General features: G+C 64.8%; 2 protein-coding genes across 17 annotated transcripts; one reads left to right on the top strand and one right to left on the bottom strand.

The window, feature by feature from the left end:
- Positions 1–1,244: 1,244 nt before the first annotated feature.
- TMC8 (transmembrane channel like 8) lies at positions 1,245–9,975 on the bottom strand. Of its 11 annotated transcripts, none has more exons than XM_053911128.2 (17): positions 9,465–9,974; positions 9,179–9,250; positions 8,439–8,672; positions 8,189–8,337; positions 7,723–7,872; positions 7,338–7,420; positions 6,676–6,812; positions 6,192–6,339; positions 5,719–5,889; positions 5,281–5,417; positions 4,183–4,306; positions 3,477–3,574; positions 3,151–3,334; positions 2,850–2,980; positions 2,600–2,758; positions 2,094–2,172; positions 1,245–1,715 (listed from the first exon to the last, which is right to left on the bottom strand). In XM_053911128.2, the coding sequence occupies exons 3-17, from the start codon at positions 8,594–8,596 to the stop codon at positions 1,509–1,511; spliced, it is 2,115 nt and encodes a 704-aa protein (XP_053767103.1). In that variant the 5' UTR covers positions 8,597–8,672; positions 9,179–9,250; positions 9,465–9,974; the 3' UTR covers positions 1,245–1,508. The 11 variants fall into 11 exon arrangements, with proteins under 11 accessions (XP_053767103.1, XP_053767104.1, XP_053767106.1 ...); XM_053911129.2 differs by having other exon boundaries at positions 8,439–8,657; XM_053911131.2 differs by lacking the exon at positions 9,179–9,250 and having other exon boundaries at positions 8,439–8,657; positions 9,465–9,975.
- An 839-nt stretch (positions 9,976–10,814) lies between these two features.
- Positions 10,815–24,415, top strand: TMC6 (transmembrane channel like 6). 6 transcript variants are annotated; one of them, XM_053911117.2, is made up of 23 exons: positions 10,815–10,931; positions 11,262–11,333; positions 12,953–13,085; positions 13,242–13,360; positions 13,515–13,657; positions 13,792–13,887; positions 14,244–14,402; positions 15,425–15,530; positions 15,656–15,743; positions 15,990–16,247; positions 16,520–16,710; positions 17,737–17,881; positions 18,453–18,608; positions 19,008–19,159; positions 19,245–19,326; positions 19,594–19,691; positions 20,317–20,409; positions 20,678–20,753; positions 21,460–21,593; positions 21,748–21,924; positions 22,027–22,105; positions 23,329–23,396; positions 24,099–24,415. In XM_053911117.2, the coding sequence occupies exons 4-23, from the start codon at positions 13,317–13,319 to the stop codon at positions 24,247–24,249; spliced, it is 2,496 nt and encodes an 831-aa protein (XP_053767092.1). In that variant the 5' UTR covers positions 10,815–10,931; positions 11,262–11,333; positions 12,953–13,085; positions 13,242–13,316; the 3' UTR covers positions 24,250–24,415. The 6 variants fall into 6 exon arrangements, with proteins under 6 accessions (XP_053767092.1, XP_053767096.1, XP_053767091.1 ...); XM_053911121.1 differs by lacking the exon at positions 10,815–10,931 and having other exon boundaries at positions 11,173–11,333; positions 13,518–13,657; XM_053911116.1 differs by lacking the exon at positions 10,815–10,931 and having other exon boundaries at positions 11,173–11,333.
- The last annotated feature ends 332 nt before the right edge of the window (positions 24,416–24,747 follow it).

The following is a 24,747-nucleotide window of genomic DNA, read 5'->3' as shown; positions in this document are numbered from 1 at the left end:
GCCTGAGAATTTGCATTTCTAACAAGTTCCCAGGTAATGCTGAAGCTGCTGGACAGGAACCCCAGAAACCCGCTTTGGCCCTAAGCTGCTAATCAACAGGTGTCCCTTCCCTGTGGGCCAGGCAGGTGGCCCTCCCTGGCCTGAGCACAGAGCTGTTTCCCTTGTGGGATCATCGCCAGCTCTGGGACAGGGCCAAGCGTGTGTTGACAAGACTGATGGGTCTTGTGATGCTGGGTGAGTGAGAGGGGACAGGGACAGGAGGAGCTAACCAGCTGAGCCTTCAGTGACCGTGTGAAGCTGCTGGCCTGAGGGCACCGGACAGCCGAGATGCAACACGCAGGCCCGGGATCCAGGCAGGCGCTGGCCCCTGGTGGGGGCGGGGGCTTTTCAAGCAGTCTGGGGTTTGTCCTGACCGCCCCCGCCCCCCACCATGGTGCTTCAGACCAGCACTTCTCAGCCCTGGCTGCGGTAAGTTGCGGCGGGCTTTAGGAAGCGGATCCCGGGCTGCTGGCTCAGCGTGCGTGGATCCCATCGGAGCTGCTGGCCAGGGCCCGCTTCTGACAGCTTCTCAGGTGCTCTCCCAGGCTGAAGTCCATGGATTTAGAGCCGCTGCAGCCCCAGGCTCTAGCAGGCAGCTTCCTTCGAGAAGGAAACTCCAGCAGGCTCAGGAATCACGAACCCAGCCTAGGGTGGCACCCCGGTCCCGCCACTTCTAGGCCCCGGTGGCGCAGCTTCTCCCTCACCATTCCTCAAGGGCGGCTCAACAGGGAGCACACAGGGAGGTTGGGAGGACAGGTTCTGCAGAGGGCATGGCCAGGGCTCCGGGTTCTGGCTCCTGAGGGGCGCCCCTTTGTTGACGAGGGCTTGCTGGGTTAGAATACAAGGCTATGAGGAGTCCCGCTAGGGAGAGGCTGCCTTCAGACCCTGCTATGGGTTTAGCTGAGTCCCCTAAGCCCCTGGGGTCAGGGCGGTGAATGGCTGCCAGGGCCCACGCTGGTGCGGTGTGGCTCAGAAACTGGGTGCTGGGGTTCCCACCCCTGCTGTGCCCCAGCTGACCACACCTCTGTGGGTCTCCCTCCCTCCCAGCTGAAGAAGGAGCAGCAGGAGGCGGTGTGGGGCGCTGTGTGGTGGGCGGACCTCAGCGCGTCCCAGCTCAGGTCTGCTCCGACTGTAGCCTGGTGGTTCCTCCCCACAGGTGGGGACCCTTTAATTTTACAGCATCACTCCCAACGGATGTATATTTATAAACTGTATTCATGGGTTGTTACACTAATATGTTTTGGACATTATAAGACAACAAAATGGAAAATTTAAAGAAATAAGATAAAAATATAAACTACAAACACAAATTTCCAATTGTCTTCATCCTGCCCTTGGGTGTGTGAACTGGGCTTGGGGCGCCCACTGGGAGGCTGTGGTCATCAGGGGACAGGAGCATGGGGCAAGGGGTACTCTGGGGTCGAGCTGAGGGCTGCAGGTCGGGCCTCGGTGCTGCTGGGAAGCGGAATCTACAGGAAGGATCCGCGGGAGGGTGAGGGCCTGGGGGACCTGGGGCCCGGGGCGCCCGGGGAGCCGGGGCACGGGAATCCGGGGCAGAAGGATCGTGGGCGCGAAGATCGAGAGACAGGAGACTCAGGCCCTAGAGAGTCACCGAGGCCCGGCTCTGGTAGCAGCCGCGACAGGTCCTCCACCAGGTGCCACTTCTCCTGGACTTGCTGTAGGGGAGCGACCGGCCGGTTAAAGGAGCGCCGCCGCCACGGGCAGGCCAGGCCTGGGCGCTGTCTCTGAGGCCCGCTGCCTGCCTGAGGCCCAGTCCAAATGCAAGCCCCGCCTCTCAAGAGACCCCGCCCTCAGACCTGCCTCCCATGCGGCCACGCCCCGTAAAGTGCCGTTCCCGCCCTCAGCCACTCTCCTATTAAACTCTTGTCCTCAAATTTAAGGCCACAATGCTTTGTCCGGCTCCTAGCTTGAGGCCACGCCTAGCCCGGCCCCCCTCCACCCTCCCCGCTTATATTCCCAGCCTGGGACCCTACTTCCCGGATAGTGGCTCACTCGCTGTCTGGGTGGCCTCTCCCAGCCCAGCGGACACTCACCCACACCAGCTGCTTCCGGAGCCCCTGGATGGCCCTTGCTTTGGCCTGGGACTGGGAGACGCACACGGTCAGGACAAGGCTTTGGACAGAGAGGGATCCAAGGTCGGTCACCCCCTCCTTCCTCCCTTGCCTCCCGAGTCTCTTAAAACCGCCTCCTGGGGTCCTCTCTTTGCCCTCCCCCCTCCCCCCTGTGCCCAGCCCCTCTCCTCTGAGCGACCACGACAAGCACTGCGGGTTTTCAGCGCGTGCCCCAGGCTCTGTGGTTCCCGGGTGGTCAGGTGAGGTCCCCATTTACAGGTGAGGCCTCCAGAGGACAGCCCATGGGCACAGGAGGAACCCCCAGGCCCCCTGTCTTGGGCCCGGTGCTCCCTACTCCCGGCATCCGCCTCCCTGGGCTCCCCTTGTCTGGCTCTGGGATCCCATGAGATTGGAGATTGGCTGGGGGTGCCTAGGGAAGGGCCCCCACTCCTAGGTACCCCCTCCTTGCCCCTCCTCCTGAGACGCACCTGAGCAGGATGAGGAGGGGAAAGCTGAAGGCGTGGGAGCCCAGGTAGTGGAGGGCTCGCTGGCCAAGGGGTGGCAGCTGGAGGGCCACCAGCTCCGGGACCACCTGCCAGGGGGCGGAGTAGTTGGCGAAGAGGCCGCAGTCCCAGGAGGAGTGGATGCTGTGGAGACAGCCAGAGTGGGGCTATGGACAGGGCCCCAGGGAGGAGCTGCCCTCCCACCCCTCAGCCTCGGCCCCTCTACTCCCCTCACCTGCTGACCACGTAGCCCAGGGTCACGGTGGCCAGAAGCAGGCCCAGGATGAGCACCAGCTGGAAGAAGAAGGTGGAGCTAGAGGCTCGGAACCTCCGAGGGGACGCCTTGGAGTTCCTCAGAAGGTTGTACTGGGGAGCAAGCAAAAACAGTGGGGTCTGTTGGCCTCCATTTGCAGACACCCAGGAGTCAGGCCCAGGGACGCGACCCTGTGGGGCTTGGGGGGGCAGATGCAGGACGTGAGCCCCCTCCAGGTGCCGCTCAGAGGCGCCCTGCTCCCTCCCAGCCCGTGAGCCCGCACCTTCTTGACGTAGAAGGTGAGGAATATGAAGACGCTGTTGAGCAGGGGCAGCAGGGGGCAGAAGAAGAGGCCCATCCAGGTGACCGTCTGCCCCGCCACGATGTCCAGCACGTTCTTGGGCACCAGGAACTCCTCCCGGTCCAGCCAGGCCCAGAACCGGCCTGGTAATCGCTCCACCAGCAGCCTGGGCACAGGGAGTGTCCAGGTGTCACTGCCTGGGAGGGGTGTGTGGACCACACCCATCAAGGCCACGGGGAGGGACTGTCCCACGCTCAGTCATTCCAGACGCGCCCGGGTCACCCCCATGGGGTCCCCACAGGGCTCACCTCCGAGGCAGACTGACAAAGAAGGTGAAGGCCACCATGAGCAGGAAGTTGAAGACGCTCAGCTTGTACAGCTCCTCCCCCACCAGGTTCTCCCAGCACTGGTGCAGAAGGGCCCCTGTCACCACCCATGGTCCCAGCCACCCTCACCCACTGTTGGGTGGGTGGGGGTCTCTGTGGACAGGGGCCTTGGCTAAAGTCTAATATGATTGCTAAGTTAAAACCTGGGCCTCGCCCTGGCTGGTGTGGCTCAGTGGGTTGGGCGTCATACCACAAAACAAAAGGTTGCTAGTTCGATTCCTGGCCAGGGCACATGCCCGGGTTGCAGGATGTGGTTCCTGGTTTGGGGCGTGTAGGAAAGGCAACCAATCGATGTTTCACTCACACATCTGTTTCTCTCCCTATCTTTCTCCATCTCTCCCCCTCTGTCTAGAAATAAATAAATAAATAAATAAATAAAATCTTAATGAAACAGCCTGGGCCTCAAGGATAAGAATTACGGTGGGGAAACCCAACAGCCAGGGCTGCCACCCTGCACAGTGCAGAGTGAGGCCAATAGCGCCCCCTGGAGGTTTGCTGTGGTATGGAAAGCGCCACCCACAGCCACTCACCAAAGTGAGACCTGGAGATGGACAAGCAGGTCAAAGGGACAAGCAGATCAAAGAGGGGGACACCCAAAGGGACAGGCCCTGATGGAGCCACCAGCCACCTGGTAGTCACAGGCGTTGTAGCCGTAGGACTCACAGCTGGTCTTGTTTCTGCCGATGCACAGAATGGTCTGGCCCAGGGAGAAGGAGAACATCCCCAGGCTGGCCAGCTTCAGCACCACGCACCTGGGGGTGGGGACTGTGTCAGGGGAGGGGTTCACGTCTCCCCTGGGCCCAGCACCCTCTAAATCCAAAGTGTGTTCCCAGAATCTTGGTCCCCAGATGATTCACGGGAGAAGGGTTCTGTTTTTAAATAAGTTTGGGAACACGGCCCAGTCCAGCCGTGCTTCCCCCAAGCCCTGCTTGGAGATTCACGGGCCTTTGCGGGCCTTTAATATCCTTATTGCCGGTGAGATCATCCTTTCTCCCACTGCCTGTTAATGCCCAGCCCGTCCACACGGCCTTGTGTAGCGCAAACACGCACAGGCGCGCTCCTGAGGAATTTTAAATGCACGCTGGGTCGTACAGGTAAACACTCCACACCATTGAAGCTGGCGTTCGGCGGGCTGTTCGCCGTGGTCCTTCTGCTGAGGGAGGTTGGATGGGGTGGCAGAGGGAGCTCAGGTCGGGGAGGGGGTTCACAGGGGGGCTGCGGGCCCAAGGTAGCACCCTAGCAGGGTGGGGAGACAGCATGGGGGCAGAGGAGGGCTGGTGTTGGAGCCTGCACCCAGCAGGCGTGCGGAGCTGGGCTTTGGCCGAGGCACGTGGTCCCTGTGAGCCTCAGTTTCCTCATCTGCCAAAGGGGATGAGGAAAGTTCTGACTTCACAGGTCACACGTAGGGTTGTTGAGGTTAGGGGTATAAGCCCTCAGGCGTGTGGGAACTGTGTGTGTCCCCCGCTCCCGGTTTTCCTGCGTGTGTGAAGTGCTAACACAGCCGCCGGCCCCTCTGAAAGGCTGGTGCTGGGCTTGCTTTGGACAGAGGGGGCCTGGAGCAGCTCAGAGCAGGGCCCCTGGACAGTGCATGTTCCGGAAGCACCTCCCCGCCTTCCCTTGCCAGCACACAACCAAGACGGGCAGCAGGGCACAGCTCTTCACATGCCTCCCTGCCTCGCCTCTCTCCACATGGGGTCCCACCTGTCACCCCAAGGGTGGCACTCACCAGACAAGGGTGAGGTTGACCTCAGTGTTGGGGGGGTAGTTCCCCAGCTGGACCAAGAACACGAACAGCAGAGGACCCAGAAAGTTGACCAGGGCGATGACCCCAGGGGGCAGGTACTGGAGCAGCACAAACAGGTACTGGAGCAGCACAAACACAACGGCAGGGGTGGACGCCATGCACTGGAGGTGCCCCCACAGCTCCCCCACCCCACCACCCCTGCAGGCGACTGCCGGCAGGCCCTGCGTCCGGAAGCCCACAGGCCCCAGCAGCACGGTGTGGGGGGAGGGCCACAGGGAGAGCCAGTCTGCTTGGGCTGCGAATGGGGGCAGACGGCTTTAACCTCTCTGAGTCCCAGTTTCCCCATCTGCAAAGTGGGACCGGCCCCCCCCCCCACAGTTCTGTCCAGGATTAAACAAACACGAGTCAGCAGCCCAGCACCTCCTTGTTGTCCTGCGAGTACTTGGTGGCCTGGAAGATGGCGCTGATGGCCCCGGCCACCAAGAGGCCGATGAGCGCGTTCACCCACAGGTAGCTGAGCAGGTGCCAGGCTCTCTGGGCCCGGGTCTGCTGCTGCATCAGCAGGAAGCGCTGCCCCTCCTCCAGCTCCACCTGTCGTGGGGGTGGAAGCAGAGGCAGGTAGGGCTGGCCCGGGCTGGGTGGTGGATGACAGGCTGCCAGGACGCAGGCCGGGTTCGGGTGCCACTGGGACAGGCCCAAGAGTGGCGGCCGCTTTGATCTAGACGGCCACCTTCCCCACCGAGCAGGCGGGCGGCGAGCGCGCCCACCTACACAGTCTTGCAGCCCCTGCGCCTGGCTGTGACACCCTGCGTGCACTCGTGTGCCCGCACCCACCCCCACACACAGGTACCCACGCGCTCTCCCTCGCCCAATGCGCCCACACTCACGCACACCTTGAACTCATTGCTTATCTCGTGCTTCTTGATGGCGGCCGCGCCCTGCCCCCGGATGCAGAAGTCCCAGGAGGAGAAGACCTTGGCACTGAGAGGAGACCTGTAGTCCTGGCCCAGGAACAGTTTCTGAGGCAGCCCCTTCACCATCCTGCAGGGGCAGCAGGCCGGGGCCTGTGAGGGAAGGGCACCTCCTCCCTGCCAGCCGCAGCCTTGGCTCGAGTGTGGGGTGGGGCGGAAAGCCCCTGGTAGCCCTACGGGCGGGCTCCGGCCTCAGCCTGGGTGGGGCGTAGGGCGAGGGAGGCAGTGGTCCCTGTCTCTGAGGTCTGCAGCTGGGGACACAGAGTTTGGACCTTGGAAGCACCTACAAGCCTTATACTGGACAGGAGCCGGGCCTTCTTGCTACCTTGGGGGCATCACGCTAAAGGGAGGGGTTTATAGGGGAGCCCCCCCCCGTTAAGAGGTGGAGGCAGGGTCCCTCTCTCACCGCCGCAGCGTCCCACAGAAGCAGAGGAGCAGGCAGGCCAGCGGGCTCAGCAGGTAGGCCAGGCGGATGCTGTAAGCAGAGCTGCTCTCGGGACCCGCCCGGTAGGCGCCGTAGAAGAGGTAGGTGTTGTTGAAGGCCTGGGGGTGCGGGTGGCGGGGGCTGAGCCCAGGTGCCCCCTGGGCTGTGTGCTCAGTGATGTCCGCAAATTAACTCACTGACCCTCACAGCAGCCCGTCGGGCAGGGAGTAAGAGTGCCCACATCCACAGAGACTCAGAGGGGCTAGGGAACTTGCCCAAGGCCACACGGGTTTGAGAGAGAGAGTGGACCAGAACACTGGAGCCTGAACAGTAGCCACTAAGTGGCCTTCAGGGTCGGGGGAGGGGTGGCGCTTATCTCAGAGGCCTGGACACTTGTCCCGTCTTGTTCCTTGTCTGCCCACACCAGCGGGGCCCCGAGAGCTCGGGGCACGTGTCCCAAGGCCTGGCTTGTGTGCGGTGGCCTCTCTCTGACCCTGTCACTGCCCCAGCCAGGCTGTCTGTGTAAGACTATCTCCCTAAAAGCCAACGCGTCCTTGGAGAGGTGGGAGGTCTGCTTAGACTGGGGTCCCCTGAGGCCAGTTCCCTGGGTCCCCAGCCCATCCCCCAGGACGGAGCCCACTTACCCTGCCAGTTAAAATGTCCCAGACCTGGTGTGGGAAATGGAGAGCACCCGTCTGGGGCTGGGGGCCACCGGGGCACTGGAGGGCTGTGAAGGAGGAAGAGAGGGCCCATGGGAAAGGGCCCCAAGGCATAAGGGAGACTCCGCCCCTCCCCACTCCATAGCCCCCAACCCCGGGTGCAGGGGGAGCGGAGCAGGACTCCGAGGATGTGTGAGGAGGTGTTGCCGAGCAACGGCCGGGCCAGCGGAGTCCAAGGACTGGACCCGAGTGGGAGGATGCCCAGGGCTGGGACACAAAGGGTCAGGGCTGTGCCCACACTCTGAGCCCTGGGTCAGCCCAGGGCGCAGATCGGTTTGGGTCACTGTGCCCTTGTGGGTCAGCCACTCACTGAAGTTAAGAGCGGGGCTTGGATCCGGGGGGCGGAGCCAGACCAGGGGCAACAGCACAAAGCTGGAGGTCAGAAGCAGCGTCAGCAGGTTGAGCATCAGCAGGAACCGAAGAAACGTGAAGTAGGACTGGATTCCGGTGCCAAAGAGGCCTGTCGGGGGAAGCGCAGGGGGATCAGGGAGGCACTGAGCCCGCACCCCGCCAGAATCCCTATCAGCGTCCTGGGACGCCCATTTAACAGTCCGGTCCTGGAGGCCCCTCTAACAGTACCTCTGACAGCCACCGGGGTGTGCTGTCGTCCACCGAGGTTCGCCCCATCTCTGGTGCGGAGGGACGGGTGTGTGAGGATGGGGGTTGGCTGGTGGGGGGTCGGGGGGAGCCAGGGCCAGCGGGATGCCCTCCTCCCCTTTCTAAACTGGACACCGAGACCCCAGAGCGGGGAGGCAGCGGTGGGGCGCAGGTCTTACCCCCAATCTCGTAGAGGGCTCCCTCCCAGAGTCCAAAGCCCCGCGCCAGCCTCTGCGCTGCCTCCTCCAGGCGCCTTCCCGCAGTCCCCCGCCTTCGCTGCCACCGCTGCCAGCACGAGGTCTTCGCTCCCTCGGGCTCCCGCAGCTGCCTGGGATGGGGTGGGGATGGGTGCCCCTGAGTTACCCACTGTGCGCGGCGCGGCCCGCAGGGCAGAGCAACAGGGGGTTTCCCGCGGCCCTCCGCACCCACCGGACCAGGCGCCTGTCCACCATGGCGTAGGGCAGCGTCCGCACGGGCGCCCGCGAGCCGCGCAGCCGCTCCATCTCCTGCTCCCAGAGCTCCTCGGCCCCGGGCTCCGGCGCCGGCTGCCCGGGGGCCTGCCCCGCCTGCGCCGACCGTCGCAGCATCTCGCCGGGGCCGTCCCCAGGAGGGGACGACTCAAGGTCTCGGCCGTGTCGTGCCCAGACACTAAGAGAAAGAACCCTGTTGCAAGAGATCTGGCCTCAGGCCCCGTCCGCCTCCCGAAGCCACATGGGGCCAGGGGCCTCAGTTTCCCCATCAGCCAAATGGGGACAAAGGTGGAGAGGGCACGGAAAGAGGGGACCCTCAGGGCCCGAGCCAGGGCACAGCAGGGCCAAGGTCTGCTTTGCCTGCCGCCCATGGCGGCCGGCCTTCCAGGGGACCCGGTGGCAACAGGCAGTTCCCACACACCTGCAGGCGCAGCTGCTTCCCGAGAGGAGCTGGGGAGCCGTCCCCGGCAGGAGCCCAGGTTTCCAGGACCTGGTACCCTGCAGCGCCCCGCGGAGGGACGTGCTGGGACTCCCTCTGGTCTTCTATCTTGTACTTCCACCCCCAGAACTGGGGTCTGCCGGGTACCCCCACCTGCCCCAACGACTGGGACCCCAGCCCCTGCCCCAGCAGTCGCTGGGCCTCAGTTCTCTCTTCGGACTCTCACTCGGCCTCCACACCCCACTCGGCTCCCAGCTCACCTGCGGATGAGGGAACAAGTGACCCCAGGGGACCCCTTCAGACTGGCTCCCTGCACTGCACGCCTGGCAGAGCTGTGAAGATCCTGGGGCAGGGGTCACATGACAGGAACCCCGGCTCTCACCGCGGTCCTGCCTCCACCCTCCACCTGCCCCAGTTTCCTCTGCTCCCCACTGAGGCCAGCACTTCCTGCGGATGCAGGGCGCAGGCTGCAGGTGAGCAGGCGGGCAGCTCAGCCTCCCTGGTGTGTGCTGGGCAGGGTCAGCCCTTCCCCTCCTTGAGTGGCACCTGGACAAGCCCAGGTGGCCCCTGGCTCCTTCGGCTGCTGCTTCCCAGGCCCCTGGGACCAGGTGGCGGTTCAGAGTCGTGCCAGCCCCAGTCCAGCCTGGGGAGCCGAGGCCTGGTCCGGCCTGGCTTGGCGGGCAGTTGCTGGGCACAGGGCCCGGTTCTTATCTGCCGGTTGCCAGTGGCTCCGGCTTCTCTTGGAGGGCAGGGCGCGACAGTGACTTAATGGGTGGGCCCCATCACATCCGGCTCAGTTATTTCCTAACTTCCCACCTCGGTCACTGTCCCCCTCGCCAAGGCTGGGGCCTAGCAGCCTGGGTGGCCTCCGTTCATGCCCAAGCTGTTAAGAAGTGTAAGAGGCACCTGGCCCTGTCTCTCTCCTGGGGTTCCCCGAGGCCCTGCCCTTCCTCCTTGCTCCCGATCCACCACCTTTAGGGCTCAGTTAGCTCATTGTTGAGCTCCAATGGCCTTTCTGCCTCCCTGCCTGGCCCCCTCCTGGTTTTCCAAGCCCCTCCTCTGTCCCAGGCCCCATGGTGGGGGCTGCTGCTGGGCCCGTGGAGGGCCAGAGAATTGGGGGAGAGGAGGCAGATGGGCAGGTGTGCATAGCAAGCGCTCAGTCCAGGAAGGCCACTCAGAGGAGATGACTTTCAAGCTGGGTGTGCTGTCCAGCACGCCCAAGGGGGCAGGGGTTGGGGAGCAGCCGAGGAGAGGCAGCCGGGCAGGCCTGGGCCCCCATGCTGAGATGACCCACCTGAGGGCCACAGGGACGGCTGCCACACAGCCCGACCCGGCCCTCCGGCTGCCCCACCTCAGCCCCAGGACCCCTTTCCCTCCGAGGGGCATCACGTGCTTGCATTCGGGCGTCCTGGCTTTGCCCACCCCTTCCTCCCTCCTGGGGCCTCTCCTTCCTTTTCTGCTTCCCGCCCTCCCTCACCCTGCTCGCCCTCCAGGCTTCTCCGAGCCTGGGACAGGCCCGGCCACTGCCCCAATCCCACCCACTTTCTCGAGCCGTGGGAGCCTCCCCACGGGCCTTCTTCCAGGCTTTCTCCAAGCCAGGCTTCCGGGCAGAGTCCCCAGGGGCACAAGACTCAGGCTTGGGGGCGACACCTGGGGGCTGATTAACTGGTCAGCCTCAGTTTCCTCATCTGCAAACTAGGGACGCCCGTGCTTGCGAGCCTGGCTTGTGAGGAATAACAGAAAACAGCCGTTGGGACGGTCGCTATGCAGTCTCCCCTGTCTCGCCCCCCCACTCCTCCCCACCTAGCTCACAGGAAGTGCCACAAGTCTTGCCTGATCAACAGCAGAAGCCCCGCCCAGATCTGGCGTGGGAGATAAGGGGGGCTCCGCCTGCCTCCTCCTCCACATGGGGGAGTGTGTCTCAGAAGGAAGGGGTCACCCAACCTGGCGTCACCAGTGCTGTGTCGGCCGGGCCCTGCGGCACCTGCTATTTCGAGAACCCCTGGGAAGTGGGTGGGTTTGCAACTACTGTCCCCATTCGGCATTTGGGAACACTGAGTCCTGTAGAAATGGGGGGCTTCACCCAGAGATTGGAGTAAACACAGTTGGGCCTTCAGCCCGCCCAGACCTCAGGGTGGGGCGCGAGGAGGGGGTGAAGTTGGCAGGGAGAGGGCACAGCTGCCAGAGGAGCCCAGGGCAGGGGTGGGGTTCACCCTTGGGCCAAGCCTGGTCATGTGATGCCACCACGTGGAGCTGGGTGGGCGGTGCAGCTCCCTCTGGCCCCAGGTTGGTCCCTTGGCCCTTGGAGGCTTCCTCCCCCTGACCCCAAGTCCCCTCTCCCAGGTGGTAGAGCCCCAACTACAGGACCCAGCGGCCCTTTCCTGGACAGGGCTCCTCCTCCCTGATGTCTCCCAGGTAAGTGTCCCTGATCTGGGGCTTGGGGGAAGTGCCCTTGTCCTCCCAGCCCCAGCGGTTCCCGGTGGCTGGGCTGTCTGAATTCCTTTGGGCCCCTGGGGCCACTGGGTCACAAGTCGACCCCCCACCCCCACCCGGTTATCTCCTCGGATTCTCCTGGGTGTCCAGGCGTTTGACTTTCTCAGGAGGGGTGGGGGCTGGGGAACTGGAACCCCTGGCCCATCCCAGCCAGCAGGCAGCACCCAGGAGGGGGCGATGATGTGAGCCTGGTCTGGGATGGGAAGGGGCAAGGAGGCCGGGCTGCACAGGCCCGTACCACTGGCCTGCAGCAGGGAGTGGGGCCTGGCGGCCAGGGCCGAGGTTGCTCAGGCCCTGGGTGAAGAGGCTCGGCAGCTCTCGTGGACTTGCTGCTGGGTTGGGGTTGCTAGAAAGGGCCCCGCCCCGCCCCTCCCTACCTGGCTCAGGGCTCAGGAATGGTGTGCCCGGAAACTCACCAGACCTGCACCAACCTGAAGCAGGGGCCAGGGCGCCAGGTACCAGCCGGAAGTAAGTCCTGGACAGTGCCCAGGTGGGCCCAGGCGAGATACAACCTCCGGGGGAAGGCAGTGGGGCCAGGCTGCAGTCTCTGACCACCTCCCACCTCCCTGTCCCTCCCACCCCCACTCCCTGCGTGGAGAAGGGGTGTGTCTGGGCGCCGGTGGATCAGGGCTTGGGAGAGTCTGTCTGCAGGATTCCAGCTCCAGGGACTGGCCTGGGGAGCATGCCGTGAGCACCTCTCCAGCGACTTTGCAGGCTGAGGGGCTCAACCCCCCATCCAAACCCTCTCTGCTGGTTTCCCCATGCTGTGCTCCCGCTGGAGCAGGGAAGGGGCTTGGGGAGCCTGGGGGCCTGGGCTCAGAGAGTGGACGTCCTGGATGCCCCTAAGTGAGGAGGACCCTGTCGGGCACAGCCCTCGGTCTGTCTGGGCATCCTGCTCTCACCCAGGAAGCCCCTGGAGTTGAGCCAGCATTCCCGAGTGCTGAGTGCAGGGAGGGGTGGGGGTCGGGGGGCAGCGCGGAGAGGCAGGAGGGGGCAGGACTGACCAAGGGCTGGGCTCTGCAGGGGTCTGCTGGTGCCCGGGAGCTTGCTGTCCCCTCCCCACTCCCACGGGGCGAGGGGCCCCGACAAGGCCACCCTGGTCCCAGTTGTCCCAGGGACGGCCGAGCCCTCTGCCTGGACAAAGGCAGACAAAGGCGGCCTGTTTCATGCCCCTCCCCCGCTGGCTGCCTGCCTGCTGGCCCTGGGGGGGCTGAATGGAGGGTCAGTCTCTGGAGAGTTGTCTGTGTTGCAGGAGGGGCGGGGCGTGTGTGTGTGTGTGTGTGTGTGTGTGTGTGTGTGTTGTGGGGATGCTGGCTGGGTGGGGGCCCAGCTGGATGAGGTAGGTCATCCCATTCTGCCCGGGCCGGTGGGGTGGGGGTGGGGGACTGGGTGAGGATTTCCTGTGAGAGGAAGTGCTTCAAGGCACGGGGAGGTCTCAGAGCTGCCCTGACCTTTCCCCCCAGGAGGGCGGTGTCCCTGGGGCAGAACCCTAGGGCTGGAGGGCTGTGTCCACAGCACCCAGCCCCTTCCCTGTTTCCCAGGGCCTGGGACCTTCAAGCGAACCGGCGCAGACTGCCCTTCCTTCCTCTGTCCCCCCACCCTCCGCCGACGGTGCACCTCCTCCCCCTCTGCCCGCCCTGCACTAGTAGGGGCCATCCTTCAGTCCACTCTGGCGTGAGTTCATTTGGGGGCACTCACTTGACCTTGCATTTGCTGTAGGTGGGGGCAGGGCAGGGGCTCAGGCAGCCTGGGCGGTGAGTGGCCCCTCCCACAGTCCCCAGGGAGCCGGGCACTGAAGGCCAAGTGCAGGGCAGCCCTCTGTCTCATCAGCTGGTCATCAGGAGGCTTCAGAGGCTGCAGGAGTCCAGGCTCTGAGCTGCTGTAGGCGAGGTGTGGGCAGCAGACATGGCCTTTGTCCTTGATGACCCCGACACCCCAGAGGACCAGGGGTAAGGACCAGCTCTGGGGCTGTGGGGTTGTGGGCTGGGGCGAACTATCCGTAGGAGAGGCCACCTGGACCATGGCCTTTGAGAAGGGGCAGGCTGCTGGGGTGAGGACTGGTCAGCCTGAGCCGGGCCTCCCAGCACCCCCTTCTCACACCAGCAGCCAGGAGCCCAGCCCCTATGACGAGAGCGAGGTACACGACTCCTTCCACCAGCTTATCCGGGAGCAGAGCCAGAAGGCAGCCGAGGAGGGGCTGGAGCTGCAGCCCCTGGGCCAGCAGGCCAGGACCCTGGGGGCCTCAGGTGAGCCTGCTGGCCGGACCCTCAACCTCTTGGATACCCCCCCTCCCGGCAGCCTGGCAAGGGTGGGCGTGGAGGTGGGGGATGCTGGCCGGCAGCGTCTCCAGGCCCTCTGGACAAGTCCTTCTGCTTGCTAGGTAGTGGCCGCCAGGCCCTCCTGGGGCCTGAGGGTGCAGCCGGCCACAGCGCGGCCACGCTCCGCATCTTGGCCAGCATGCCCAGTCGCACCATTGGTGAGTGGCACCCTCTGCCCTCGATCCTGGCATTGACCCCAGCCTCCCCGGGCTGGGCTGGGTTCTCTAGGGGACCTGTGTCCCTCAGGGCCAGGCTCTTTCACTCCTGCCCCACCCTGTCTGCGGCCAGCGGAGGCCCAGCGCATGCCCAGCACAGGCCCGTGCAGCCTCTCTCGTTCTAAAAACAACTCCAGGGTCGTCAGAGGGATAAAAATAGGCTCTTGGGAGCCCAGCAGTGCCTGGGGTCTCTTATAACAGGACTTTCCTGGGTCCTGAGAGGGGTGGGGGCCACCGCTGCCTCCCGTGAGAGTGGGCGTGGAGGCCCGGCCGGCGCTGACCTGCTGGGGCATCTGCAGGCCGCAGCCACGGCGCCATCATCTCCCAGTACTACAACCGCACGGTGCAGCTGCGGCGCCGAGCCAGCCGGCCACCGCTCAGCGGCCTGGGGCACTCGGCCCGGCCCAGCCTCCGCCTGTACGACCTGGAGCTGGACTCCACAGCCCTTGAGGAGGAGGGTGAGTGAGCGGGGGCAGGTTGGGCTGGCCAGAGTGAGGGCTGGGGGCAGCAGACCCAGGGACCACTGCCCCAGCGGCATGCTCCCTTCGTTGGGGGTGTGCCAGGGACATGGGGGCCTTTCAGGCTGCAACGGGTTTGGCTCTAGCTGGCAGACACCCAGAAACATGTGTTCACGTACCCTACAACATCTGATGAGCTTTGGGCTGCGATGCAGCTGGTCGTCTGCCCAGTGAACAGAGCGGCCCCAAATCCACGGAGAAGCAGGCAATTAAGGCTCAGATAAGGGCAACTGAGGGAAGACGATCTTCCGGGAGAGCATCGTGAAAATGTCTAGCCTAGAAGGATCCAGGGAGGCTTCCGGGAGGAGGTGACACTAGAGCAGAGGGGGTGTGCACAAAGGCCCTGGGGTGGGGGCGTGCCTGGCTGTGCCCTTTGGGCTCTGACCTCCCCGGGCCTTGGGTACTTTCTTGGGGCTTTGCCCCTGTTTCCTCCCCCTGGTTCCCCAAGGGCCCAGCAGTGGGGGACAGAGCAGTGCAGGCGGTCAGGGCTCTCGGTCAGGGTGAACATTCCAGTTTTACTCTGTAAACCAGGCCGGTGCCATTTCTTATCTGTAACATTGGGGCTGAAGTAGCTTCCCCCCACAGTGGGAGGTGAGGGGGGTGAGCACCCCAGTTCTCATCCGGGATCTGCTGGTCCTGCCCTCCCTTCTCCCCCAACAAGGGCTGGCGTAGTGGGAAGTGGTGGGGACAGGGATGGGGTTGGGACCCCACTGCTGCTGATTAGGGGTGGGCGGGGCTCAGAGCGAGGTGCTTGTCAGGGTGGCCAGGAGGAAAGTGTGGGTCCAGGAGAGGCAGCGTTGGGAGGATGCTGAGAACTTAATGAAGGGGGTTTAGGGGGTGGTGTGTGAGGCAGGTGGGCAGAGGCCTAGGGTGCGGCGGGGCAGCGGGCAGGCCTGCCCGGGAGGGAGGGAGGGATGCTATTTCAGGGGAACCGATAGGGCTTCCTGGTTCTATTCCGGCAGAGAAGCGAGCCCTACTGGTGAAGGAGCTGCAGGGCCTGACTCTGGCCCAGCAGGACCACATGCTCCGGGGCATGCCCCTCGGCCTGGCCGAGAAACGCCGCCTGCGGTCAGTGCCTGCCCCCTGCTGGCTGGCAGTGGTGGGCAAGAAGGGCCCTGAGCCTGTGGTGGGTGGTCCCCAGGAGGGAGTTGGGTCCCGTCCTGGTCCGGGCCTGATGCTGCCTCTGTCCACAGAGAGGAGACCCGGACCCCGAGGGGGAAGCGGCGAGGCCGACCCAGGTTCCCTTCCTGCTGCAGCTGGCTCCCATATGCCCGTGTCCCGGTAGGAGCCCCCGGCTGGGCTGCCACTGGGGATGGGGCTGGGTGGCCCGGTGGCTGGGGGTGGCCACCAGTTCTGCCTCTGCCGTCCTGCCTGTGGAGTCCCCTGGCCTCAGCCTAGCTCTGGCGCCTGCGTGGCCCCGGCCCCTGGCAGCACCCAGCTGCTGCCCCTGAACCTCCACTCTGGGTCCTGAGCTCCCGGCTCAGGGACCCCAGCTGGACCCCGCCTCACCTGGGGCTGTCCCCGCAGGCCTCGCACCCCGTGGGGATCGGGCTGCTGTCGGGGCTCCGCACCCTGGCGCCGTGGCACTACGCCCTGAAGCGGATTGGGGGCCAGTTCGGCTCCAGCGTGCTGTCCTACTTCCTGTTCCTCAAGACCCTGCTGGCCTTCAACGTGCTGCTGCTGCTGCCCCTGCTGGCCTTCGTCGTGGGCGTGCAGGCCGCCTTCCCGCCGGCGCCCCCAGGCCCGGTCCCCGTCTTCACCGGCCTGGAGCTCCTCACTGGCGGGGTGAGGGCTTGGTGGGGTGGGGCACCCCCTTGTCCCAGCCTCCCCTGGGGGGACCCCACCCTCACCTGGCCCAGTGACTCCTGGTGGGCCACAGTCAGCTCCCCTTGTCGTCCCATGTCAGTGGGGCCCGGGAAGACCCAGACGGCTGCGACCTCTTGTCTGCCTCGTGTGGTCCTTGCTGGTCCTGCCCTGGCCCTGCCCCTTGAAGCCTGAGGGGCAGCAGGGTGGGGAGGGGGGAGAGCTCCTGATGTGGCCGGGCCCCCTCCCCGCAGGGCCGCTTCACCGACACTGTCATGTACTACGGCTACTACAGCAACGCCACCCTGGGCCAGCTGTGTGCCAGCCCACTGGGTGGCGGCCAGTGCACCCCTGAGACGGCCAGCCTGCCCTACAACATGCCCCTGGCCTACCTCTTCACCATGGGCGCCGCCTTCTTTATCACCTGCATCACCCTGGTGTACAGGTAATGGCCTCCCCCGGTGTGTCTGACTCTTAGCACCATTGATTTATCCACCCACCCACCCATCCACCCACTCATCATCTATCCACCCGCCCACCCTCCACCCACCAACCCATCCATCCATCCACCCATCCACTCACCCATCCACCCATCCATCCATCCACCCACCCACCATCTATCCACCCACCCACCCTCTACCCACCAACCCATCCATCCATCCACCTGTCCACTCACCCATCCATCCATCCATCCATCCACCCATCCACCCATCCACCCACCCACCCTCTACCCACCCATCCACCATCCACCCACTCATCATCTATCCACCCACCCACCATCCATCCACCCACCCACCCTCCACCCACCCATCCACCCATTACTCCATCCTTTCATCTACCCAGCTACCGATTCGTTCAACCACCACCCATGGCTCTCTCTCCCTCCTACACTTGCATGCACCACCTACCCACCCCACGAGCATTCTCTGTGCTTAGCTCCGGGCAAGAAGGTACATGCGCCTGCCCTGCCCTTGAGGAGCTTGCCATGTGGGGGAGAAGGCATGCCAGTGAGGAGGCTCGGGTGTGTGCCCAGGAGTTAGGGGGCACTGAGGGAGGAGTCAGGCTGGCTTCCTAGGAGAGGTGGCACTTGCCTCGGAGGGGGCAGTTAAGTAAAAACGGGCAGGGAAGAAGGGGAGGAAGGCGCACTGGGGATGGGGAGAGGCGGTGGAAAAGCCTTGAGGTGAGCAGCGCCTCCTTCAGCCAGGTCCGAATGGGAGCGGCCGGCCTGTCGGTGGGGAATGAAGCCCGACCCCTCTTCCAGCCGCTGGGGCTAGTGGGCACCACCTTTGGACAGGGCTGGCGTGGAGTGGCCGAAGGCCCCCACCGGGAGGCCAGGGGCTAGGCTGGAGGGGTGGGGCAGCGGTGGGCTGGGCCAGGGCCAGCAGGGCCCCCCCGGCGGGTGGGGGGGGATCTCCCCGGCCCCGCCCCCTCGCCCCTCACGGTTGGCCCCGCCCCGCTCTGCGTTTCACAGCATGTCCCGCTCCTTCGGGGAGAGCTACCGGGTCGGCAGCGCCTCGGGGGCCCACGCCATCACTGTCTTCTGCTCCTGGGACCACAAGGTGACTCAGAAAAGGGCCTCCCGCCTCCAACGTGACAACATCCGGACACAGCTGAAGGTGATCCCGCTCCGCGGCCACTGTCCCGCCCCCGCCTCAGTCCTGGGATACCAGTCCCAGCCCACCCGGCGCCCCAGCTGGCGCTCCAGAGGGGGAGGGTTAGGTTTGCTTTGGGGTCCCCATGTCCTCGGTCACTAGCCAGAATAGGCCAGAGGGGCTCCTGCTGGGACGCACTCCTGGCTTATCCCAGTGGCCCAGGGTGAGAGGGTGGCTGAGCTGGGAACTTCGCTGCCTTTCTGGGGCTTGTGCTGCAGGACTGGCATTGGGGGAGCTCCCCTGGGGACCCCACGTCCCCAGCAGCAGGGCCCCTCAGGCAGTGGGAGGGGGTGGGGTTGACCTCAGGCTGCAACAGGAGCCCTGAGGTGGGGAGGCAGGGCGACCCACAGGGCGGGTGGGGACCGAGCACCAGGCTCAGCCTTGGGTCCGAGTTCTGTGCTCTCTGCCTGGAGACAGGGCCTCAGAGCTGGGGGAGGGGCAAGCGGTGGTGTTGGGGGTGGAAGGGGCCCCTGCACACCCGCACATTCCCGAGCGTCCCTCCGTGCCGGCTGGGTGACCCCGTGCTGTCCTGCAGGAGCTGCTGGCCGGGTGGCGGCTGCAGCGCAGCCCCAGGAGCGTGTGCGGGCGGCTGCGCCAGGCGGCGGTGCTGGGGCTCGTGTGGCTGCTGTGCCTGGGGACCACGTTCGGGTGCACCGTGGCCGTCTATGCCTTCTCCGAGCTCACGATCGAGGTGAGGGGACAGGGCGGGCGGGCCCGGGGCTCTGACAGTGGGATCAGAGTCCCCCTGCCCCGCTCCCCGCCTGGGAGCCCCGGGCCCTCCCTCAGGGCCTCCTTCCTCTCCCCGTGCTCTGCTCATACTCTTCCCCATCTTCTTCCCTTTTGTGTTCTCCTCGCTGGTCTGACTTTTCTTTTTCCAACGCCTGTGATCCACCCTCCTTCCTGTGTGGTTTCAACAGAAGGCCCTGGGTAGATGCATCTTGGGGGAACTGCAGCCTGCCAGTTCCACCCCCTCCTTCCGCTGTGGGACCCTGCCCCACAGCCCCCCACCCCTGGGGCCACCAGTGGACCCAGCCCCTGCCCCTGGATGGGGTGCCTGTGGTGACCACAGCCCCTCCCTCCGCCCCTGCAGAGCCCCGTGTCTGCCGAGCGGGAGGGGGCGCTGCTGGGCCTGCCCTTCGTGGTCGGCCTCCTCAACCTGGTGGCGCCCTACCTGTACCGCGGGCTGGCTGTCCTGGAGCGGCAGGACTCCCCGGGGATGGAGGTGTACGTGGCCATCTGCAGGTAAGTGGCCAGGTGGGGCTCCCCAGGGTGCGCCCTCTGCCCGTCAGGCACCCCTCCCTCAGCCTGCAGGTCTCGCCCTCCACAGGAACCTCATCCTGAAGATGGTTGTCTTGGGGATTCTTTGCTACCACTGGCTGGGCCGCAGGGTGGGCGCCCTGAAGGACCAGGTGAGCGGGGATCTGGGCGGTGCTGGGGGAGGGAGGGGCTGCGCTGGTGGGGGGGGTGGGTTTGGCCCCGCACAGCAGTGCTGCTTCCCAGCCCTCCCCGGGCTCCATCTGGACCACAGCAAGGCCCAGCCCTGGGATCCTGGGGTGGCATGGGTCCTGACCCCTTCCCACCCAGGGCACCCAGGTTGGAGGCCACAGGTGGGCTGGGCGGGCGAGCGGGGTGAGCGGGGACGCTGGGGGCCCCAGGGCTGAGCCGGTCGGTTGCAGTGCTGGGAGGACTTCGTGGGCCAGGAGCTGTACCGCCTCGTGGTGACAGACTTCCTCTTCATGCTGCTGGACACACTCTTCGGGGAGCTGGTGTGGAGGTGAGAGGCCCGGCTCCCTGGGCTCCTGGGCCCCCCACCTGCAGACGAGCATCCTCACCTGTGTGGCAGGGCGGGGCCGCTTGGGGGGTTCTCTGGCCTCTGATCTCCCCAGTGAGGGCCGTCAGCCTCCACCCAAGACAGCTTTAGTAAAAGGTCCTTAACCTGGGAACGCACCGGCCGGGGGGTAACCTATTTTTAGGTCGGAAGGAGAACAGGTCCACTACGATGCGCACGGCACAGCCTCAGTGGGCGGGGCGGGGTGGGTGGCGGACATTTGGAAGTGCCTCGCTGGCCTCGGGGCAAGTGCTGGCTTGGAGAACATGGGACTGTGCTAACAACACGGATGTACGACGTGTGACGCCAGTTGTGCGTGTTCGTGCCCGGGGGTATCTGTTTGTACTTAGGAAAAGGACTGAGATGAAGCCAGCCGAGGCTTGGAGCCCCTCAGGGCAGGGACCCCAGGGTGCTGTGTCCCCTTGACACGGGCTGGGCGCCGGAGGGGGGCAGGCAGGGACATTTGCTTGGTGTGCGGTCACCCTCAGGGGGCCTCGTCTTCCAGGGGTAGGGACAGGGTTGGTGTCTGGGATTGGCCCCGCTGGGCGACCCTTCAGCTCCTCTGCCGCAGGCTCATCTCGGAGAAGCAGCTCCGCAGGGGGAAGCCCGAGTTCGACATCGCCCGGAACGTTCTGGAGCTGATTTACGGGCAGACCCTGACCTGGTGAGCATCTTCCAAACCCCTCCCACTGCCCCCCGGGGGCGGCTGTACCCCTTTGCCTTCAGGACCACAGCAAGGCCCAGCCCTGGGATCCTGGGGTGGCATGGGTCCTGACCCCTCCCCACCCAGGGCACCCGGTCTGGGGCCGGTTGTGCTGCATCCTTCCTGCCCTGGGGGAGGGGGAGAGGGGGGGAGAGAGCATGGGGCAGATTGTTCTGACCCCAGCCAGGCCCTGGCCCCTGGACTGCAGCTCCTCCCCCTCCCTCCCCAGGCTGGGGGTCCTCTTCTCGCCCCTCCTGCCTGCCGTGCAGGTCATCAAGCTCTTGCTGCTCTTCTATGTCAAGAAGGTAGAGGTGCTGGCTGGGTCCCGGGAGGGCGGTGGGCCGCTCGGCCGGCAACCTCAGAGGTCTGGGACTTGGGGCCGTTCCCCTGGCCCACATGGTATGGGGCTGGCAGCCTGGGGCCACCCTCTGGGGTCATTGCCACGGCCCCTCCCCCAGCATCACTGCCTGGGGCAGGCCGGGCAGCACCCCGCTGGGTCCGTGGTCATGAGTGGGTGCTGTGTGCCCGGCTTAGGCCTGGGAGCTGGGGGACGCTCTGAGCCCCAGGCCCACCGGCCAAGGGAAGCGACCTTGGTCCTGTGTCCTCAGGCAGGAGTGCTTGGTGGTGAGAATACAGCCATTTTCCCCGGTTCTCCATTTCTTTATCTGCACAATGGGGACAGCGCCCCAGGGGGACAGCTGGGGATGGCGTCTGTAAAGCGCTGGCCCAGCAGAGGCCTTGGATCCGTGGAGGTGGCCATTAGTGCCAGCCCTTCCACATACCAGTGACCCTGGACAAACCATCCCCATGTGCCTCAGTCTCCCCTCTGCAAACCAGGGTGTGGCTGGTGCCTCCTGCCCCTCGGGGCGAGATTCCAGTGTTCGACTCTCTGTTGCCCCGTCCTGCCCTGGGGTCTCTCTCAGGCCCCACCTGGCCACACTGCTCTTCCCTCCGGGACCCTGGGGGAGGGTGTGTGGCAGGGCGGTGGCACCACACAGCCTTTGTCCCCAGGCGAGCCTGATGGCCAACTGCCAGGCGCCCCGCAGGCCCTGGCTGGCGTCTCACATGAGCACGGTCTTCATCTCGCTGCTCTGCTTCCCCTCCTTCCTCGGTGCTGCCGTCTTCCTCTGCTACGCCATCTGGCAGTGAGTGGGCACTGGCCTCGGGGCCGGTGGGGTACCCCCAGGATGCGGGGAGGTGCAGCCTGGAGGGGCTGGGCCGTGGCTGGTGGCCATGGTTTGGGGCGATGGGGAGGCTTCCTTTGCCTGGCCGATGGCTCAGGCTGTCCTCGTCCCGCAGGGTGAAGCCCTCAAGCCTCTGCGGGCCCTTCCGGACCCTGGACACCATGTACGAGGCCGGCAAGGTGTGGGTACACCGCCTGGAGAGGGCGGGCCCCAGGGTCTCCTGGCTGCCCTGGGTCCACCGGTACCTGGTGGAAAACACCTTCCCTGTCTACCTGGTGTCGGCCCTGCTGCTGTGAGTGTGGACAGAGGAGGCCCCGCCCCGCCATCCCCTCCCCTGGCTCCTGCAGGGGTCTGGCCTGACCACCGGCTGTCTCCCACTCCCCTGCCCCCGCAGGGCCATGATCTACCTCAACATCCAGGTGGTGAAGGGCCAGCGGAAGGTCATCGGCCTCCTCAAGGAGCAGATCAGCAACGTGAGTGCCCCTGCCACCACCCCCACCCAGGGGCCACCCGTGAGCTCGCCCCAAGGCCCCCCAACCCAGGCTGTTGAAAGGATTTATGTGCCAGAGAGATTATGCCATCTAACATTCGGAGTTTGTATTAAGCAGAGAGGCAGCCGGGTCCCTGGGCCCGGAGGACCCGACTCTGGCCGGACGCACAGGGGAGACGAGGCATTTTAGGGTGGGGCCCTGTGCGGGTGCTGACACACCCTAAAGTGGTGTGAGGGTGTCTGAGAGCCTGGAAGTGGCTTTGGGACCGCCCGGGGGCCCAGGTCGAAACACAGACCCTGTTCAGCACTCTCATCATGCAAAGGGTTAAAAGGGGGTTGGGATGAAACCATCCTTAGTGAGCACGGGGCAGTCTGTCCTGGAAGAGGGAGAGGCAGGTGGGCCGGGAAGCAGGGAAGCCCCTGCCCTGTGAGCCGCCATGCTCACATGAAGCAGGACCGTGGCCTTTCACCCCTGCCCCTCCTGCCCAGTCTGGGCTGGCTGCTCCCTGGGACAGCAGCTCTCTGCTGTTCACATTCAGTTCTGGAAAGAGCCCTGGGTTCTCCCACACTGGCCCCCGAGCCTGGCCGGCCATCACTGGCTTTGAAGGTGGGAAGCCATGGGCCAAAGGATGCAGCCACCTCCAGGAGGTGGAGGGGCCAAGTTCTGCCCCGGAGCTTCCGGGAAGACCCAGCCCTGCTGACTCCTGGGTCCGAACCCAGTGAGGCCCGTTCTGGACTCCTGACCTCCAGAATGGAAGGGGATGGACTTGTGCTGTTTTCAGCCACAAGGAGTTTGCAGTGATTGGCTGGAGCGACAGTAGGAACTTACACAAGCCCCTTGACCCAGACACTCTCATCCCCCCATTACACACGTGACTCGGAGGTCAGAGAGGACCATCTGCACGGGCAGCGCTGGTGTGGGGGGGCCAGTTTTAAATTGAGTCAGGCTGGCTCTGGGCCCTCACTGGGTGGCTGGTCCCCTTTCCCTTTTCACCTTGGCCATTGGGAAGCCTAGACCTGCACATAGGCCCGCTGCCTGGCGCCAGATTGTTCTCATGTTGGTGCTTCTTTCCCTCTTCTTTAAACTTTTCTCACCAGTGATGTTGGACACTCCCTGGAGCGTCCCCAAGGGCAGTCTGGAACAGGGCGGTTCAGGGCACACAGGCAGTTTCTGACCGCTTACCTTTCTTGCTCTGGCGTTTCTAGGAGGGGGAGGACAAAATCTTCTTAATCAACAAGCTTCACTCCGTCTGCGAGAGGAAGGAGAGGAGCAGGTGGGGGCTTTGGACAGTTTGGGGCTGCTCCATGTGTGAGTGTGGGGGGACCACTGGGCATCTTTCCCTGCGGTGTAGGTCTCAGGTGGAGTTGGGGGTGGGAAGGGAGTAGCTGCTGGCTCCCTGGGTGGCCCTCAGCCTCTTGGAGCTGCTCTGCCCGCCTTCCCTGCTTTCCTCCCCAGGTGAGTGGGGCACTCGAGGGAGGAGGAAAATGGTCAAGTTTGGTGAGAAAGGAAAAAACAGAAGTGAAAGAGCAGCGTGCAGGGGGAAGGGTGGAGGTGGGCCTCTCATGCTCTTTCCCTCCTCTCTTCCCCACCGCTTCCCTCCCCTTCTTTATAAGTTAGGGGGCAGCTGAGGTGGCCGTCTGCATTGCCCTGGCCCCCATTTTCCCTGGGGAGCCGCGCCCAAAATGCCGAGGTTCAGCTTTGGTAGCCCTGGGCCTGCAGGAGGGGGCCCTGCCTCTCATCCTTCATCTTGGTCACTTGTGGTTAAGCCCAGGGAAAGGATGAGTTCGGACCCCTTCCTGCTGCCTAAACGGACAGATAGACCCGGCCAAGGGGTGGGACTCAGGTCTGAAGGACCAATGTCCTGTCCTCCGTCAAGCCCTTCACTTCTCAAATCTCAGGAGGAAGCTCTGGGTGCCCTGCCTCAGCCAGGGTCCTGGGGCCCCAGCAGCCGCCGACTGACTTCCCTTTCTGGCAGGGCTGGTAGGACCCAGGCGGCTGTGACACCCCCGGCCCTGGATGCAGACGGCTGGGACCCCTGGCAGGACAGTGCAGGGCCGGGCAGCCCCACCTCTGCTCACGGGCTCGGCTCAGCTCCTACGGCTCTGCAAACACAGGCGCCAACCTGAGACTGTGCTGGCCCCTCTGGTGACCCTGCTAGGACACAGGGCAGGTGATGGGACTCTGCAGCCTGTCTAAGGCTGGAGCTGGAGAGTTGGCCGTGGGGCTGTAGTGCCCCCAGGGGACTCCGCCCTGCCTGGTACTCTATTCTGATTAAACATGTTTTGCAAAATAGACTCATCTCATGGGAGCCTGTGCTTGTGCCTGGGCCTGCTCAGGTGTGCTCAGGTGTGCGCAGCCCACCTCCCACTGCCCTAGGGACCATGAACGGCTTCAACTCCTCCTCCTGGCTCTTTGAGGTTCCTCTCCTCGACACCCAGGGCCCCAGCAGCCTCTTCCAGTGCCCAGATTCTCTGTGGGGCGTCTCCATATGCAGGGCTGTTTCAATACTGAGGAGCGGGGCTCCAGCATTCAGCACAGGGCGCCCTCTGCTGGTCCAGCTCCGGATGGCAGGCCGGATGCATTCCAACTTGAGCGCCACCTGGTCAGCCTAGGGGGAGACCCAA

Source organism: Desmodus rotundus, chromosome 9, assembly GCF_022682495.2.
Source record: "Desmodus rotundus isolate HL8 chromosome 9, HLdesRot8A.1, whole genome shotgun sequence".
In the NCBI taxonomy this organism is placed as follows: domain Eukaryota; kingdom Metazoa; phylum Chordata; class Mammalia; order Chiroptera; family Phyllostomidae; genus Desmodus; species Desmodus rotundus.
Note: the sequence above shows the minus strand (reverse complement) of the source record. Positions and strands in the feature narration are given on the sequence as shown.